Genomic DNA, 20,042 nt, shown 5'->3' on the forward strand with positions numbered 1-20,042 from the left:
TCCTCGCCGCTTCCGTCCAGGGGATGCGTGGACGCGCGCGTCCCGTCGCTCTTCTTACAGGCGGACGCGCGTGTCCACGTGATCCCGTTTGTAATACTAATACTTTACATCGACAGGTATCGTTTTCGCTGTGCTTTGCTCTACCCCACCTTTCATTTCTTACGACCTCTCTCCGCTTGCTCGCCGGTCAGAATGAGACTGCCCCTTCACCCCTCCCAAGGATCGAACGAAGGCTCGACAAATAGGAAAAACTAAATTTCTTGCCCCTAATCGCGCATCATCGTTTCCGCGCGATCGCGGTATCACAATCGTGGATGAAAATGTATCGAATATAGCGGTTACGATTTCACAGATGCACAGAACACAGTTCGATTTCATTCGTTTTTTTTTTTTTTAATTTATTTGCCGTTCCTCTTGTTTTTTTTTCTTTTTTTTTTTACTTAAGGGTGTCAATAGGTCGTCAATACGCAAACAGTTGAAAAAATCTGATTCCATACCGATATAATAAATTTTTAGCTTACTATACACATCATCGTCACCATCAGCGTAATCATAATCATCATCATTACCATCGTATCGTCGTCGTCATCGTCGTGGTTATCAGCATCATCATCAGCGTTATCGTAATCGTTTTACCGCTCCGCGATCATAATGGCGGCCGCGATCTTCCGGGGCCGGCGTGGCGGCCGGCCGTCGTTATCGTCCGCGTCATTATGATCATCGCCGTCGCCATCGCCATTCGGACGACACGCTTGCTAACATCATCGCTTTCACCGTAATTACACGATAATTATACATTACTTTCCCTCTCTTTCGCCTCGCACACGCGTAGATTCTGTTTCTCTCTCGTTCACGCATACTTACACTCTCTTCCCCGGTTCCCTGCCACGCGCACAGACTCACCACCCTTCCACTCACGCTGCATCACGCTCTCTCTCTGTCTCACGCTGTCCTATATAACCGCTCGTGTCGCCGCTCATAAAATCTTTGTTTTAAGTTTCTTTACCCTCTAACATGATTATTACTTAGATACCTTACTGTTACTTCGTATACATTTTTAAGGCGATGATTCAATCGGGTGAACTCATTTAGAAAACACGAACAGCCAATAAACGTCGTCCGTTCGCCGCCGTCTTCGAATCCCTTATCCGCCGGGGCGGCCGACCACCCTGCCCGCCTCGTGCGGAGGGTAGCGCCGCCGCCGACTCTCCGTTAATCGTTCGTGCGATCCTGTCCGTATTCCTCGTCGCCGGGCATTTCTACGAAAATATTGATCGCGTTCTCCGACCATCCGGGGCCGCGCGGGGGGGGGGGGGGGGTGGTTGTGTCAGCGAGCGGGGTAAAAAGACGGAGAAAAACGTCCGCGCCGCTGGACTTCGCCTCTCTGTGCACCCTGCGACGAAACGAGAACGCTACGACCCGCGCCTTGTGACGCTCCTGCGGCCAGACCGCCCATCTCCGCCGGTGAAAAAATAATTCAGTTGCCGATATACGTATTGTGCTCTCGCATTCGTGTAATTTCACTTCTCGAGCTTCCCTCGAGTGTACACCATGGGAAAACGATCAATTGTAGATTCTACGAGGTTCGTACAGACCCTCCTAAAATGGGTGGTCGAACTTGGAAGGATCATTCTAACCATCTTGGGGGTCGGAAGAAGTCACGTAACTAGGAAGTTCTTAGGGCCGTCACCTTAACTTCGACCCGGAGATTCATTATCCATTATGAACTATTTCGATGATAATATGCGTTACTACTACTTGCTACTAATATAAAAAGAAAGGTGATAACGTATCTTGCATCTTCAATTTTACCGGGGGTGTCTGCAACTCGGGAAGGAAGTGCGATTATTCCTGATCCTGGAGACGAGTAGAATAGTCCCTGAATGCGCAGCCACGCGCCGCTTGGAAACTCTGTGTATTCTACTCCGGTTCAAGGGCCTGGTTGAAATTCCTCGCGAGCGCGACGTTCGGCCCGAGTGCGTCGTCGCCGACGGCCAACGGCGCGTGCCTCAACAAAATTAAACAATATATCGTTCAACAAATAGAATTCGTAAAAAACGCGACGCCCCGTTGATGGCCGCCGACGGCGAGGCGGGGGACCACGCCACTCCGCGTACGCGTCCATGATTGTCTCGTACTTGATAATCATTTATGAATACGATTGTTCTCGTGCGCGGCTCGCGTGCAAGAGGGGCTCGTCCAGGAGCACCGCAAGTCCTGCGATAAAAATCGTTTCAGGAGTCAGAACGACGCGTCTGGTTCGGTAAGCGATTAAAACTCCGTGGGTCCCCGTGGTAAAAAGCGTCCGTCCACTAAAAACGACGGGCAAACTCGATTTGCCTGTTAAAAGGTTTAAAAAAGTTGCGTTGCCGGGGCTGCTGGACGATTTCCATCAAGCCTCGCGATTCTATTATTTTCCTTTCCCTTCGTCTCGTTGCGTATACCATCACGTGTATCCTGGTGGTTTCGTTCGTTGGCGAGAAACTTCAACCGGGCGACCGTTTCGGCGGATTCTTCCGGATCGTCTTCGAATGGTACTTCGAATTTCGCGCGGAGGATCGCACGATCGATTGCGACGCGTCTCGACGAGCGTCAGAGAAATCTCTCCAATTAACGCCAGGACCTAAACTGACTTCTCTCGCACCTGAGTCTTTCGGTATACGTGGGTTAACTTTTGTTTGTATTTTTTTTTTTTCTTTCAGTATACTAATACGCCGCCGTGACCGGGGCTGGAGGGAGCCGGAAGCGATCGTTTCCCGTCGTTGTTCGTCGATGCTGTAAGCACTGCTACCGGATCTGGAGGATCGTGAACGCAAGGTGATTTCGATGGACGAGGAACGATGCGATCGGTTCACCCCTGATGGCCACGGGATAGCGGCAAGAGCAGTGTGTTTACATTTAAAATTTTTATACAAGATTTGCGTGTATGCGGGCGTATTGAAAATATCGATAAAATTTGTCTCGTATGCTCTGCGTCTCTCACGTTCGTTCGCGTCCTCTTTCTCGCAGCCTGCCTCACGGTCTCTCCCAGATCTCCCCGTCGCGGCCGCCTTTCGTCGATTCGAATACGCGATAGTTCGGGACGATGATCCATCATCGTCGTATCGCGATTCCATCGGCGAAAGATCCGGTCGCGCGCTTTCAAATTTCGCGCGATCCGCCTCGACGGGGGATCCGTGTTACATCGTCGTAAATCCGCTGCTGACGTATAATCGACGTTTAATTTAATTAAATTTTGACTCTCTCTCTCTCTCTCTCTCTCTCTCTCCCTAGCTCGCGCGCTCCCTTTCTCTCACTCTCACACACTCTCCCACCCTCGCTTAATAAACAGGCTCTGTTCCGTGAAGTATCGTTACAAAGGGTGTCGCGAAAATTCGTTCCCACGAGAGACCGTCAACGCCTCTGTATCCTCGCGTGTTTCGTTCCCTTCTTTCTCTCTCCCTTCGTTCCTTTCCTGTGCTCCACGTGTGTCGGAGAGTTTCAGAAAAACAAAACAGAATTCTACGGTGAATATTATAAAGATTTGTCAAATGGTACTCACTTGGATGAAATAATCCAGAAGCAATTGCGTTCCCGGATGAAAATCAATCACTGTATGGAGATCAATTGGATAATATTATAATTGTAGTTATAATATCATTAGAATTGAAATGAAATTGGATCGTCTTTTGAATGTCTCTTCGTTTTCTATTTCACCCCAATACGCGGTTTCAAAAAAGACCAAAGAACCAAAGACCACGGTGCGTTCGCTTTTACGTTCGCGATTTGACATTGTTTCAAGATCTCGACGAAATTTTGTTTGGTCCCGAAGTACCTAACGACCATTTCGTCGCGAGATCCTTCGAATATACGAAATTCCATCCCATTTCCAAGGGTGATCCTGGAAATTGATGGAATTTCAACGAACCACAATGTCGATACCGCGTAACTGGAAAAATTCGAACGGAATTTCGTTAGATTCCAATCTTTCCCTCTTGCTTTTACAATTTTCGCGAAATTTCCTCGTGAACTCGTGGAAGCTCTTCCTGCAAGCTCCTCCTCGCGTCAGGTCAAAGGCCAAATTGGTTACTTCTCCTTCCACGGGGAAGAAAATAAAAAGCTAAGTCGCGCAAAGCCGGTTCGTTTGCATCAGGGTATGTCTGAGCAGAAGGGGATGAAGTTGGATCCGATTTCCCTTTACCATGAAAATAAATTAATCCAGTGTTATTGGTGTGTGTCCGAGGCACCATAGAACGAACAACAATCTTGGAAACAAGAAGAGGAAAAGCAACGAAGATCCAGAAAGAAAGAAGGGGAACAATCGTCCCTCTCGATCCTGCTCGTTAACGCCCGTCTTTCCTGATTCATCCTTCAACCACCGTGCCGAGGATCTCACTGGTCCGCAGTTTCTCCATTTATTACCTAGCCCTTTCAGGACAGGAAAAAATGGAAAGACGAGCGAGAGGTGCCCGCGCACTCGCAAACACCGTGGGCCCTCCCAATCGAATTCCGCCCTTTCATCCCCCTTTCACGTTCGCGGCGCGACTCAATTAACTATTTATACACAATATATTATATAATAAACTGTAATCGTGTACTCGTTCGCCCTTTTAGGTTCTTTTAATTATCCTTACGGTGTGGGGAGACGGGGCTGGGGTAATTAACGCTCCTTTCACGCGTGCATATGCCTGGCTTGTCTATGTATGTGTGTGTGTGAGTCATGTGTATTTCTGTACGTGTACGTTTCGTATAGCCTGTCTCTGTGACTTGTACGTGCGTCTGCCCTTCTCTCCGTGTGAAGTCGGATCAGGTGGGGTGGGAGGGATCAGACCGCGTCATCGAGCTAATCGATGATGAAACGTCCGATCCTCTCGCAGGTATCTGTACTTTTGTAAATATATATATATATATATATATATATATATATATATATATATATATTTCTTTCATATATAATCCCTCACCGTAGTCGCTCGCGTGAAATATCCACTTTCTCGCGCCCATGCACTCGCACCACACACGTTGGGGGGTCTCTTCTACCTGTGCCGTGTTCCTCGTCCTCCTCCGAGCGGGATTTTCCTCTTTTCCCCGCTACGCGATCTCGATCGTCTTCTTACGCACACCGAATCACAGCGACACACACGAGATATAATCGTCCCAGTCCAATTAAAACGCTCTCGCTTAGTATATTATATTACAACCGGAGCCACGTGTTACTTCAGTTATGTATATATTTATAATATACATATAATTACTTCTTCCTTTAATTAGTAAATTCATTTATAATTAATAACTGTACAAATTTCAATGTCACCTATATTTTATATATGCAATGCGAATGTGGTCGACGCTCGAGTCCGGCACACGCGTCGATTCCCATTCTTTCTTATGCCCGTCCTAGCATTTCCCTTATCCGTCGCTCTCCCCGGTACAGTTCCTCCCCCCGTACCCTTCGCCACCGTTGCACCCTTCGTTTCGCTGAAACGTTTACCTTCTTGTATACCCTCGTACGCGCGCGCGCGGGCGTGTCCCCCCGTTTTTTTTTTTTTTTAAAATCGTTCTTCCGCTCCTCTCAAACATCATCCACCGCGCCTCGTAAAATTCTTTTCCCTATTTATATTTATTTATATACCCGTACAGATATATACACATGGATGCGTCTCTGCGTGCGAGTGTGTGTGTATATACATATACATGCTCCTCGAACTCGACTCATTTCTCCCCGCTTCAGTACCTCACTTGGTTCTTTCCCTCTTCCTCCGTTTCGCTAAAGCACCGCCGCCCCTTGCATCCTTGCCCCGTTTCGATCGTCGCCTTCGCGCGTGTACGTTGTTCCTATCTACTCTGTTGCGAGCACCGGGTTCGCCGCCCCATCTTCCCCCCCTCCCCTCCCCCCCTCCCGCCCCTTAATTGTACACGCTAAATTGCCTATAGTATCACTCTTCGTTACTTCGTCCCCCTGTCTCCTATTATATCGTTAATAATAGCTCGATCGCGACCGTATTAAAATTTAACATTTAAATTCTTCGATCACTACAATATTACACCGCGACATTTGTACACAGAACAATCACATGAATTTCCAACGCGGCTCCCACGTCGCCGAGCCGCACCACCCCCCTTCCTCCAACCGTCCCTCGCCGCCGGTGTCTCGCGTACGATGCCACCGGTCTGGTCCTTCGTCTTGCACCCGCGGAGATCGCCCGGTACCCGTCCCACCTTCATTCGGGGAACGTGCCCTCCGACTCGAACGCGCGCACCCTGTATTTCTCTTCAGCGTAGCACCGACGACCGTTCCCCTCTGCTCGACCATCTGCATCGTGTGCTCCTGACTCGGGTATCCGGTACCCGCGAGCTTCGACGCACGGCAAGCGGCAAGAAATCCCTTTCCCGCTGCTCGCCCTGGACGCGGCAAGACGCTCCTCGTTGCCCAGCTCGCTTCACGCCGGCCGGAGCACGCTGCTTCCGTCACGCTTCTACGTTCCCCGTTCCGCAAGAACCGTCATTCGACCGTCTACCTTGACTCGCGACTACTGCTGCAACGTGACAAAGCAGCAGGTATTAACGCAATTGTAAAGTACTGGAGTATTGGAGATGGGCACTAACATCAACCACAGCATTTCTCATTGCACTACGAAATTTCTTTCGATTTTATTATGCTGCACCTACAGTCAGCCGCATTAATATTCGGACACAGTGGTACTTGGAAGTATATTGCTGTGTATTTGTAGTAATTCTGGAAATAAGGGATTCGTTGTTTTTTTATGATTTAGTACACTTATTCTAGTTAATAAAAACGTAAGATTTTTTTTATTTAATTTATACACTTTTCTTGCTAATTAATGGTGAAGGAAATAATGCCTAATTCGGACACTGTGCAAAGCATAATGCTTTTATGTAAAATATACATGTACTTTAACAAAACTACATCAATTTTAATATTTTGTTGGATTGCCCTTATGTTTATGTACTAGGTTTAAATGTTTGGGCGTACTAGAAATAATTTTATTTAAGTATTCTAATGGAATACGTGACCATTCTTCGGTTAAGCGTAACTTTAATTTGTCTTTCGACTTTATGGGTGTTATTCTGATTTGGCGATTTCTCGAGAAATAAGAAATAAGCAATTATAAAATTTCTCGAGAAATTCTCGAGAATTCTTTCTCGAGAAGGAACACTACTTACAACCACACGAATCGCTGTCGCGGACGCTATTAAAATGTGCGACAGAGTGGCGTGACCATCTCATGCGGAAGAAATAATTTAAAGTAGAACGCTCTTTTGATTTTGAAGATAGAACCGTCGGAACAACTTACCCGCGGAACTTTTAGCCCCGGTCTCCCCTACCACTGTGTCCGAATATTAATGCGACTCACCGTATCAACGCGAACACTTTGATTGAATCATTAATTCTGATCGTCAGTCTTTTTCCACTGGAAGCATATTATATGACCAATTATCAACTAATTGTAAGCTGCTGAATCGAGCATGGTACGCTATTCACGTCAGTGCCACCTCCCCTCTCTTGCGAGCAACCCAGAATCGAGCAGGCTACTTTGCCACGTACCTTTATAAGTGATGTCCATAGTACTCTGGCGGGTAATGGTACTGATTGTGGAAGGTGGGATCACCGGGCGGCCGGTGCATCATGCTCGCCGCCTGTCCGTCCATCATGTAGCCCATCGTCGCATCCGGACTGTACGCCCCGCTCGGACCTGCGGACAATGGTGGAAACACTACACGTTACTACGGTTAGATCTCTGTTCCGTAATTGGCAAGCGGCTATTGGAAAAGCTCGCCAGTACCCTCGACAGCGTCATCCTCCAGTTCCCTGTGGGTGTTCTCTTGGAAAATTGCGGGCGCGGACGGCCGATAGACAGTGGCAGTCGAGGATGGTCTGTCGATCGTGGGATTCTGGCGAGCTGTGTACTGTGATTGATCGAAGTCACGTTTCTACAAAGGATGTTCAGGGAATGTTTCTGCTCAGAGAAGATAGTCACTACTTAAGTAGTTGTTCCATGCTAAATTGCGAATCTAAACGTGACATCGACCAGATGGACGCGTTCATGTCTCCCATGGAACGAGCGAGCGTCGAATTTCTAATTGTGAAGTGAGAGAGTAGGTGATCAATGATCGAGACCAATGATCTTCGATGCGTCGAACTTATTGAACCAAGGAGGCCTACAGTCACCACTGTAATATCGCTAGACGGGATCAGAAGCACGTGCAACATCGGTAATTCACTCAGACTGGAGACATTCGCGTAGGGCATGCAGGGATTGAATCTTCGGCTGCGGAGCTCCGGAGCGGCTCGGTCGAACGCGACGACAGCTCCTCTCTCTTTTCGTAAGCGGTAATGGAGCCCGGGATCCACGGGAGGCTCCCCTAGTTTTAATGTCGGTATCTTAATGTATATTGCCGCGATAAATCAAGGGCACTGATTGCGTCCTACCCTCCGGCACCAATACACGCCGGCACGCGGTTCAGCGGGACGTAGGGGAAGTGTAGGAGTCGGGACGCGTCATCGAAATCTCGAACGAGAGCCACGAGAGCCCGGAGAGCCAGCCATTGTCGGGCACACTCTTCTAAGCCTTTCTTATGCTAAACCTGAACGGACTATCTCGCCAGCAACGATATTACACGCGACACCGATTATTATTAACCTGCCCAATTCGATCCTGTTCCATAATTTCTGCTTCGCCGAGGGTGTAATTATCGCGCACATTGGTAAATTGGTAAAATTATATCGCGCAGCACCTATTTCTCTCGTTTCTCCGTCCTCTCGTTAAAGCGCAAGATCGCCGCTAAAGACCAAGCGAAAAAGCATCCAGTGTACGTAGGAGACACCAAACTAATGCGAAGATAAACTTGGCTAATCGCTCGTTCTCCTCCGTGCCAAGATCTGTTCCCCTAAACCGATAAATGGCTTTCCCCCCTGCCCCTCGTTTTCCATAGCTCAACAAATTTCTCATCAGCCATTTGTCAGAAAGCCAGAGGGATCTCGATTCTTTCCTTTTCTCCCCGTAACGATCGGTCCCCCCTTCTCTGTTCGACCAGCACAAACCACCGAGTTCTTCCTCGCCGTGACGCCATCGCCGTTCCAAGCAAAGTCGCCGCGCTTTACTTCGCCCGCCACCGAGCCGTAAATCACAATTATTGCGAATGTTCTTTACCTTCCTCTCTTTATCCGTTTCTCCTGCTTCCTTCGAACTGTTTTTTCTGCCGCGACCCGCGAATTCTATCCACCCCGACGGATCTTTTCCCGTCCTTCCCCACCGGAGAGGAGGAGCTCGGCGATGGGGTGCAATGGTATGCAAATTATCTTCCTTTAGACTGCTCTGTGGCGTTCGTTGGATTTTGGGTAATATCGGTTGCAGCTTTTGTTTCTTATTCCGAAGAGTGGTATTCGTAAAACAAACGGGGGTATTTTAAGGGATATTTTTCAGGGGAACTGATAAAATTGACAAATATCACAGACTTCTGTCTAAAAAGGAAAATTCTGCTGCAATGTTATTTCCTTTTTTAGCGGAACAAAGGTCCAGCGCCACATTGGATTTCGAGCCGAATGGCACATTGACCGACGACACGAAACTTCACCCACTACCAGCACACCACCGTCTGTCTACAATCTCCAATAACTTCAACAAAGTATTCGCAGTCCCTCCAACCTCGATTTACCAATACTCGCCAAAATGCAACCGAAAAAAAAAACGAAGGAAAACAAAGAGTACTTGTACGAACAGAAAACATGTATGTAGAACTACCACTCAACACGGAGTGGGAATTGAATTCGTCCCGAAAACATGCGCGGACTTCAGCGCACTGGAAAATTTCAGGATTTCAAGCACGAGAATAGCGGAGGATAATTCCAGACTTCACCAACCATTGGATGGTCCTCTACGTGCCGTAGCACCAACGAATCCTATTTCTTCTACCAAAAGCCATCGGCGAATAGAGGGGGGAAGTAGAAGTACGAGAGAAGCGCGCGAGGGAAGAAGGAAAAAGGACCGATCCGAGGCTCGGTTCGTTTTCCTGCATGCGCCGAAGATCCCGCGGCGTAAAGGATCGACAGACCGTTTTCCACCAATCACGGGAGCCCGAACGATTATCGCGGATCCAATAAAACCGACGGGGGAACGATCCTCGGGAAAGAAACGAGCGTCTCTCGTTCTCGCGGCCTATCCAGCGGAATGTAGTCTCGCATTATGGCCGGTACGATATCCCGCTAACGAGGGATGCGCGCTTGTAGTGTGATTAAACCGCGCTATAACGCAGCGGGGCGTCCTGGGATGGCCAGCTCCGGCCACAATATGGGGAATTAAGGAATCGTCCGCGCGGGAGGCGATCCGAGGAATCGAACCGAGGATAAGATACTCTTTCCAGGACCAGTCGCTTGCTAGTCTCTTTCTGTACGTGTAAATTGCGTCGTTAAGCCTCGTAAGGCGGCTCCCTCTTCGCTTGATCTCGGACCCGCCGATTATCCCCTGCAAGATTGCCCGCGAATCGAAAGTTACGCGCGTGGCGGCGGCCGTTTCATTCCTGCAGGGAAGAGGATGCCAGGCTTTCTTTGTTGGGAGTGGAGTTTCGTCGAGCAGGCTGCGGCCTTTCGGTTGGTGATTAGAAACCAGCGTCTCTGAGCGAATAGTTATACACTTTGTTACTACCGAATGCCACTAAATCATCTCGGAGTGCACTTGCACCCATCGCTACTCGCAGCCCACATTACACGAGCAACGATTAAACCTACATGACTCCATCCCCCATGCCCCCGTCCCACACTATCGACAGGAACAAAAGAATCGATGGTATCGCTGCCGGTCATCAGATTCTTATCGAGCCCCGCAGTGATTCGCTATCGACCTCGCCGGCCACGGTCCTCCCGCAAAAAGCCCCCGAGGTTCTCCTGTCTCCTTCTCATCACCCTTTAATAAACGAAGACGAACCATCGGGAGATATGATCGCCAGCTTAATGGGCAGTTCTTACGGCGCCTTTGAGTCTCGTGGAGATAGCACTTCACAGTCGTACGGGGAGTTCGTTAGCCGATTCCTCCATCACGGAGGGACGTTACGTCTCCTCGGGGTCGACACCGCGCAGGGGCGAGATCCATCCAGCAGCGACACAGCCGGGGCTCACGGCGTAACGAGAAGCCACGGGAAGAACTCGCTGCGTAACGCAATAAAGCCGCCCCAAGATCCGTGTGTTTCGACACCTAGTAAATCCGCAAAGCTGCTGGTTCCTCGCCTCCGCACGTTCTGGACCCTTCCCGACCCTGCCCCCGAACTACAGCCAGTACCGTCGTGGCCGGTGATTTATTCAGAGCCGTTTACCACCGCTGGAAGAGGCTCGCGTTAATTGCGGACGCGCCAAGTTGCGGGAAAGTATGTCGAGGATGCACCGGAGACCAACTTCCAGGACGTCGTTTCGGGGGCTGATAGGGACCGAAAGGAATTTGAATCGAGGACTGGAGGAACAGGAGTTCAAACGGTCGTGTAATTTGCTGACGACTGGGGCCCCCTTGGACGTCCGTGGAATTACATACTCTGTTTCGCTGTAGCAATGAACGAGGTACATCTACGGCACTCAAAAAACTTTCCGGAAGATTGGAAACTGCCTAGAGCAGTTTGCGACACTGAATCTCACCTATCGTCGCGGGAGTTGCAGGTAGAGCTAGACTGAAGACACTGCAACTAGCACTAGCGAGACACAAAAATGTCGTCGTGTATACGCACCTTTGCCGTATGCAGTATCATTGCCAATTTCGGCGAATTAAAAAACCTGCCTATCTAGGGACGCGGTAGCGTCTCGACGCCAAGTACAGGAAAGAAAGTACAGAAAAGACACCCTGTATATGTCGACTGTTGCTACCGCTATCGTTTACTCGTCGCCGGGCTATTCCAATCTAACCTGAAACTTATTTCATTAATATCTCATCACGCCTGCAATATTTCCTAAATTTAAAGGCATTTTTCTGATGTAAACCGCGTGTAAGCTTTCGAATAAGACCAATTTCAATAAAATCGGTCCGCGCATAACAGAGATATCATAATATCGTCTCATGGATCAGTCGGAAATTTTAAGATTTTTCGTCGTCTTCTCCAAGAAATTTTTTCGTCAACATAATACGTTCAGTCAACAGAAACTAACACATGTTTCGTTCGTCAATCGCTATCTTCACTATGCAATCTACTCCAAATTTTGACAGCTTACCGTTAAGTTATAACCAAGTTATAAACGTGTTTTTACAAATATGTATCGTTGTACCATTGAATTGCAACCAAAATGCAGTCTCAAACACAAGGTAAGTTGCCGAAATTTGAATTGCGACATGTTTGAATATCATCAAACTGTTTTTTTATTTGTAACTAATCTGCGGATTTTATATATAATCGAAGCGTAAAATGATGCTGACTGGATTTATCCTTAATTCTGTCCCGTGATAATTTGTAATTTATAATATTAAAAATTATCTGAAATCATTCCCTACGCAAATTATCTTTGTAAAAAGAAGTGAGATCCCCATAAAAAACTTAAAAAGAGTAAAAAAATTATGCCAAGTACATGAAATCAAATAAATCACAAAAGAATAGAAGTGTCGATGAATGATCTCAGAATTATTTCAAAACGCAATATAATGAAAATGTACTCATATTGTCAGAGTTTTAAATTGGCAAATTATTTGAAAGCCTGCGAGAGGGAAGGTATTTGTATTGATGATCTGAGAATACCTTGCCTATATTTTCTTTTTTTATTTTGTAATTATTATTATCTTCCATTTTTTGTGATTTATTTGATTTCACGTACTTGGCGTAATTTTTTTTTACTTTTTCGAAGTTTCTTTTTATGGGGATCATACCTACACCACTGGCGCTGCATTATTCGCTGCGAGCTGCATTGTTGCGCGTCGGAGAAGCATCTATGTTCGGTTCTCTCCAGCGTTCGCGCATTATACGTAGAATTGAATAATGGTCGAATTACAAACGATTACAAATTGCACGCGCGTGTAATAAATAGCCAGCGAACTGATTAATAAGGGAGCGTTAAACTGCGCATCATTATAATCGATGATAAATTATGCGGGCCACTGGCCGCACGGAGGTCACTGCTGCAATTTATGACAGTGTTCAGAAGCGGTTCTCCAAGTGTACGTATCGAATCAATAAAATCGAACTGCCCTGCGATAATCTCTGTCCCGAAACTACTCATCGAAAAGAGGACCACTCTAAAACTCGTCCACTCCGAGACAACTATCTGTAGGTCTCACTGGACGTCGCTCCACTTTCTACACCATCGAAAAGAAGGAAGCACCTGCAGCAGATTCTCCGTCGCAGCAAGTCCACGCGACACTTCCACCAGCAGCTGCATCGCCGATATAACGCAATTATTCCCCAACGCCCCTCCGACTCCGCAGCCGCATTCGCGGTTACCTTTAATCAGCGTGCTCGGGCGGACCGCAAAACACGGAAAGACACGTTCGAGCAGCCGCCTAAAGCGTATCTATTACGCCGAGGAAGATAATCCCCCCCCTCGGAAACGAGGTAAAACTTCGAAATCCGTTTTGCAGGGGTGGCTGAGGTGGTGGCGAGCGAGAGGCGGCGTTCTCTCCGCGCGAACGCCAACACGGGAACAACATTAGTAACTTATGGTTGCGGCCTAGCTACGGATGCCTGGCTGCGTTTCAGACCAGCAGATCCGGAGGTACGGAACCGTGTAAGGCCGGCGCACCGCCTAGACGAGGCCGTGGAATCCTTGCGGGGGTGGAAGGAGCCGGCTTCTGAAGTTAGTTGCAGGCGACACGGCGAGTTTCTGCCGTAGTTCCGTGCGGAGTTCGCGCGGAGTTCCCCGTTTCTCGCCGTTCGGGCATAACCCGAGCCAACCGGTCGCCGAGTTTGCCAGAGGCTTTCACCGGCGGAACGGTGTGAAAACCGCGGAAGAAGGAGCGCCAGAAGGAGAGGTGAGAGTCGGAGAAAGACCGAGAGAACGTGATAAATATGAGCAGTCTAAGTAACAACCATCAGTTCCCCCCACGGAGTTCACAGCGTGGCCGACTGTAGTAACGAACTTCCGGCAAGATTTAAGGGTGGCTGCAAGTTCGGCCCCGCTCTGGATCCCCTCTGTCCACCCGCCGTGACCTCGGACGGAATTGACGACTTAATTAGCGATGGGCAGGCACTGTGAACGCTCGCGGAGAGATCCGTTTCTTGGGGAGAATTACTTTGGCGTCGTCGGATCGGTTCGTTGCGCGTAGTTCATCATTCCGTATGGACTCGTACTGTATCGGCAGCGTTGTCAGTGACGACTTCGACGCGCGCGTAGATCACCGAAAGCGACAGGAGACAGTCTGAACCTTGATCGCCATGAAACCCTAGCGAGACTACCAGAAACTGATCTCTCGAGGAGCCAGCAGGATGGCGGTAATATCCATCGAGAGCCAAACTACCCTCGAGTCCAAGAGTTGGAGGGACAAAGAGGGTCGCGGAAGATCGTCACGGTTAGTGGGTAGCAGAGGGAGCGCCAAACCCCCAACCATTTCGTTGTCCATGGCCCTCGGTTCACGGGCAGGCAAATTCCGAGAGGTCGTCGAGACACGGGGAAGAAGACGAAGCAGGGCCAGGGGGAAGGGTGATCCGTCGAGCGGAAACCGGAAATGTGCTCCGGAACCTTCAACAATCCCTCGATGAAACTATTGGTCATCCGCGACGCAATACCGGATACGCCGGATCTAATAACTCATCCGCCTGCTGCCTTGTCTCTCCCACTCTATCACACCCTTTCCCTCTGTCTTCCGCATTTTTTTTTTCTCTCTCTATTCCGCGCAGAACGTCGTCCCGTCCCGTCGCCCCTCCGCCCCCACTTGTCTCATCGTGCGTTTCCTAGCATTGTTCCGTTCCGACGGCGATCCGAGATAATGGTCGTCGTGGCCAAGGGAATAATAATAATATCACTGTAACGGAGGCCGGTGTGTATTGTCACGATCTACAATGAATTTCTGCCGAATCGTTCGCGGCCGCGCCATTGTCGGCACGTTCCAATCGTAAATGGTATGATTAAAACGGCTAATGGAAACAATTGCGGAAACCGGTTGACGTCGTCACGCGCCGCTTGCCCTGGCTTTATATCGTATTGTCAAAACGCGGCGTCTAGTTGGGTGATTTACGCTTGGCCGGCGCGTGCACGTACCCGGTGCGCTGTTTTTCGCAGGCCTGGATCGTCGCGGGATCGAGAATTCGTCAGGATCGTAGAGCTCGAACGGTAAACGAAGGTTGAGTCGCAACGTGGTAGCCCCTGACTGACTTCGCTAGACGGTACAGCCATCGCGACAGCTTCCAGAATATCCAAGATCGGCCACAGAACCCGTGAGTCGGGCGTTTATTGAAAGACCAACGTCCCAGAGTGCCTCACCCAAGCGAAGACACAAATTTCCAGGCAGGAACTCAAGGGGCACGGTGACAAAACAATGCGTCCCAGAGACTGCAACCCTTAAAACGATCCCTCTCCGCGGGATTGCTAGCTGGTGTGATATACGGCGCGACGTAATTGCAGGAATTTAATCAATCAGAGATATATCGTAGCGAGAGTACAAGGCCGGCCTTGCCAAGCTGAGTTAAGCCCTCGGGGAGTCTCATTTAAGATAAACCCGGCCTGGACCGGGTCTCCGCCGTGGTAACCACCGCCGACTACCTTGTCCTCCTGGCGAATGATGAAACGCTAGGACTACTATCCTAGATTCCTTGCCACCGAGTCTCTTCCCCCCTCGTTCCGCCTTATTCGAGCCTCGCCTACTCTTCTTGCAGTCGTTAGAACAGGAAACCTCACCCTCTCCCTTACTTTTTCCACTTTACAAGGGTGTACGTGGCGGGGTCCACGTACGTGCACGGACGTTCACGCGAGAGGGTCTAGGATCGTGTACACGGGAGTGGAAACGGGCACACACAAAGCCGCCTCCTCCCCTCACACACGCTCCCGCTCACCCCCTGCGACCCTCTGATATATAGCCCCTTGGAGGTCGATGACTTCCGCTATTTTTCTTCCGCTGTCTCCAGCAAGCAACTTCCCCTTTCCTAACGTGCACCCCCGCCCGGCCGTTTCGGTTCTTTCCTACGCTCCTGGCCTCCGGGATATCCAGCAGCGGACATCATCGATCGAGGCCGGCTGGATATCCAGGAGCGTTCCGAGAACGTTCTCGGGATCTCCGGGAAATCGAGCTCGAGGCGGTGGGCGCGCGCCTTTTGTTCGGCCCGCAGCTAGGAATAAGAATCGAGCAGCGGCTTCGATCGCATTCTTGGGCGGAGCTACGGCGATGCTTCGTAATTGTGAACGCGATGGTTTCGCATATCGCGAGAGGACGTGCCGGACCCTTGACTCTGAACTGTGGCAGATGATGAAAGAGCTGTTACGTAGGGGAGACCGGGGCTAGTTGATACGTTTTTCATTTTTCAATGTATTTCAGTTTTGTTTGAAATAATTGGTTGATAGCAAATATGCTAAAATATACTTTGGTACTTCCTCTTTAATATATTGTAAATGAAAAGTTGAGAAAATACATACAAAATAAATGAAAAAATTTTATTTGGACGAAGGTAAAATGTATCAAGTTACCCCATTGCGAAGCTAGTTGATAAGTTATTCTGTTTTTAATTTTTTAAATTTTTTATTTCAATTAATTACTTAATAACAAATATGCCAAAATATACTTTGGTCCTTCCACTTTAATATATAGTCAGCGAAAACTTGAGAAAATACATACAAAATAAATGAGAAAATGTTATTTGGACGAAGGTAAAATGCATCAATTTACCCCATTGCGAGGCTAGTTGATACGCTTTTCATTTTTCAATGATTTTCATTTTTCTTTGAATTAATTACTTGATAACAAATATGCCAAAATATACTTTAGTCCTCCCTCTTTAATATATAGTAAGCGAAAACTTGAGGAAATGCATACAAAATGAATGAAAAAATATTATTTGGACGACCAATTTGTATGTATCAAAACTATTTATTTTTTCTCTATGTAAACAAAAACAGTTAAAAAACGATTGTTAACGTCAATGTAAATACACGTACGCTGGATCGTAGTAAAGAATTGAACAACAATCTTCACATATGTTGCTCAAATGGAGCTACATATATACGGTGTCGAGATAATTCGTCTGTATCAACTAGCCCCGGTCTCCCCTGCATTAAAGTCAAGGTGATCGGAGCTGGACATTTTAAGAAGTAACGAAGCAAATTATATACCGCCGATATTTCTCGGACGAGAATTCGACCACGCACAACTCATTTCACGCGATGCTATTACTTGGAACACTCGGTGCACGGTGCCCAGGAGAAAAGCAATATCGATCTGCTGGAGAACGCGCTCAACGGAGTACTTATTTACGAATGCATAAGCAACGAGCATTGCAACGCAGATTTTGTCGTATAAGATGCAGAACAGCGAAGAAGAGTGCGCCAAAGGGATAGGCAGAGAGGGACGTAGAGACAGAGGGGGGCGGAAGGAGGAAGAGCAAGCATACGAAGCAAAGAGAGGGTAGCAAAGAAGCTACTGCATTTATGGATGTCCTCCCCGTGACAAGCCGAAATTAATTTACCCCCCTCCCCAGCGCCGCGGCGGCGGCGTTGGCATATTTTAACCCAGTTTTTTTCAACCGATCGACTCCTCGCCCCCACTCCAGCTTCACATAAATTTCTAGCGACCAGACAGACGGACGGACGGATCGGGATTCGCTAAATCTGCCCAGCGATTCGATAAAACCCGAGATCGCTCGCGGCTGACTGGCTCCTTAGTTGACGCGATAAATAATTAATGATCAAAGGACGGGAGACGGGGAGCGAGACAGATAAAGGGACGACGAGAAGAGCGTATATCGCCGGGGTCCTCGCGGTCCATAAAACATTTAATATTTATAAGGTACGAAGCGCAGACGGGCCAGGGAGAGGGGAAGCCACATCTCAAATATACATTATCGGATCTCATGCGGCCTATACGCTATTTAGATATTTTAATTAACCGATTGGCTATAAATTATGATAATTAAGGGGCCTACGGCCGTGGCTCACCGCGACGGTCTGCCCACGCCGTGGATCTTCGCGTTGTTTTGCGGCCACCGAAATGTCATCGGCGACATGTGTGCAACGCGATCCGTCTAGACTCTAGACGCTAAACTGTCGGATTTCGTCTCGAATTCTAATATCAGAAGCGTTTGCGGGATTTCCGTGGCCCGATCGTGAAACGCACCCCAACTCCCCAGCAATGCGACCTCCACCTACCTATAGGGTAAATCCGGGAGACGCGGTCGGGCCGGAGAGTTGGTCGAGTCGCTATATTTCAGACTCTATACGCAAAGACGCGTTAAAATGCAGACCAATTACTTCTTTAGAAGCCAAACAGATGAATGAATAACGTAATTTCGCTTCCTTCTGTATTTTTCTGGATTTATAGGCTATAAAAGGTAAATTGAGGTTACATTTAGCCTCTTTTGTCACACAACGGTGCACAGAATCGTATTTAAAATATACTTCTAAGTTTATTTCCGTTTAATGTTTGGGATAATGAGATAGTAGAGATATTGAGGGATACTGCAGCCAAAGTATTTCGCCATATTAACTCTTCCTCTCAAAACTAACGAAAAGACCATCTCTCGCTGCAGAAAGGAGAGATGATCGAATTATGAGTTTTTCATTATTTTTTTATATTTTTTATCATTATTTTATTATTATTTTTGTTTATTTATTTTATTCATTCACTTTTGTAATCATTTCCCTTACTAATTGCCGGCAGGTAGTTCACTTTTTCTTTGATGTGTTCTTTACTTGTTTAGCATAAACAAATTAAAAATCAATAAATCTGTAGTTGTATTCACTCATAAATAATTTTGCTTTCTTCTTTGTTATTTCTCCATGAATAATTATGCGAGTGGTCTCTGCCAACGCCGAAAACCATTTCTCCCGGCACCTCGGGAGAGGTGGTCAGATGTCACGACTTCAGTTTTCAACCCGATTTACAGTAAATATTGTCTTAAAGTAAATATCGAAGAGTTTTTCTGAATCGGCATAAAATTCTGAACACATTAGGTTTGTTCTGATAAAATAAGTAATATCTGTATTAGTTTTAATAGCCATTTTATATTAGGTCGACCGCGTCTCCCGGATTTACCCCACCACGCATTCGCGTCGGCAGTGCGACCTCCACTTCTTGACCGTCACACGCGCGCAATAACGAGTTTTAACGAGACGAGCGGATGCAACAGCCCCCGGAGGATCCCGTCAATGGATTACAGAAAGCACTCTTAACAGTGTCAATAAACGGCGGTTATGAGCGCCACAAACGTCGGAAGTGTCTCTCCTTACGACGGGCATAAATAAGCCGCGCACCGGCTGGCTGGTCGTTTAAATGTCGCGAGGCAGCTCAGTCCGCAGAGCTCGCCGGGGCTCGTTCTTCTTGCTCTTCCACGTGGCGCACAACCGGCTCACGTACATCGGTCGCGACCAGTCGATATCGCTGGACGGTAATCACTTAACGTTCAATTTCTTAATCGAAGACCGCCTCCTCCCTCCCGCCGCCGCTCGGTGGCCGATCGAACGACTTTATTTCGGAACCAGAGAGCTGCGTACCCGCGATAAATTTTCCGAGGGGTTCTTTCGGGCGACGCAGCTCGAAATTCGTCGGAATTTACGACGGTGACGCGTGGACGGAATACGCAGGTGTGTTTCCAGGGAGATTTCGCGAGGAGAATGGAGGGGGGCGGGCATTGAAAACAGGGAACGCAGTTTCATCTGCGGCCGTAGATATGCTCGTTCACTTTTTGGATACGACGAGGAACATTGATTTCAGAGGGGAATATACAGCTGCGGGGGGGGGGGGGGGCGGGGGTTGAGTGTGTTACGCGACGTTCGTTGGACGTGCGCGTCGAGAATCGAACGGGCCCTCGGTCAGATGTACGATAAAGCGACTTAACAGCCGGGGCAACGGCGTCGATGCGTTTCCACGATACCGGCTCTCGCCACCCCCTGGCCAGCTCGAGCCAGGTTTCTTCCTGGTCGCCATTACCGCGGCGGAGGC

The 20,042-nt window shown here is 48.3% G+C and overlaps 1 protein-coding gene across 5 annotated transcripts in view; it reads right to left on the reverse strand.

The window, feature by feature from the left end:
* Positions 1 to 484: 484 nt before the first annotated feature.
* The window catches only part of Hth (Meis homeobox homothorax), a 466,430-nt gene continuing 446,872 nt past the window's right edge, over positions 485 to 20,042 (reverse strand). For 3 of the 5 annotated variants that reach the window (XM_076810875.1, XM_076810873.1, XM_076810871.1), the window contains 2 exons: positions 7,547 to 7,715; positions 485 to 6,515 (listed from right to left, as the gene is read on the reverse strand). In XM_076810875.1, the coding sequence (XP_076666990.1) occupies positions 7,549 to 7,715 (167 nt within the window). In that variant the 3' untranslated portion in view covers positions 485 to 6,515; positions 7,547 to 7,548. The remainder of the gene's footprint in view (positions 6,516 to 7,546; positions 7,716 to 20,042) is intronic. The other 2 variants (XM_076810874.1, XM_076810872.1) reach the window with 2 other exon arrangements.

This window comes from Andrena cerasifolii, chromosome 4 (genome assembly GCF_050908995.1).
Source record: "Andrena cerasifolii isolate SP2316 chromosome 4, iyAndCera1_principal, whole genome shotgun sequence".
NCBI lineage: Eukaryota > Metazoa > Arthropoda > Insecta > Hymenoptera > Andrenidae > Andrena > Andrena cerasifolii.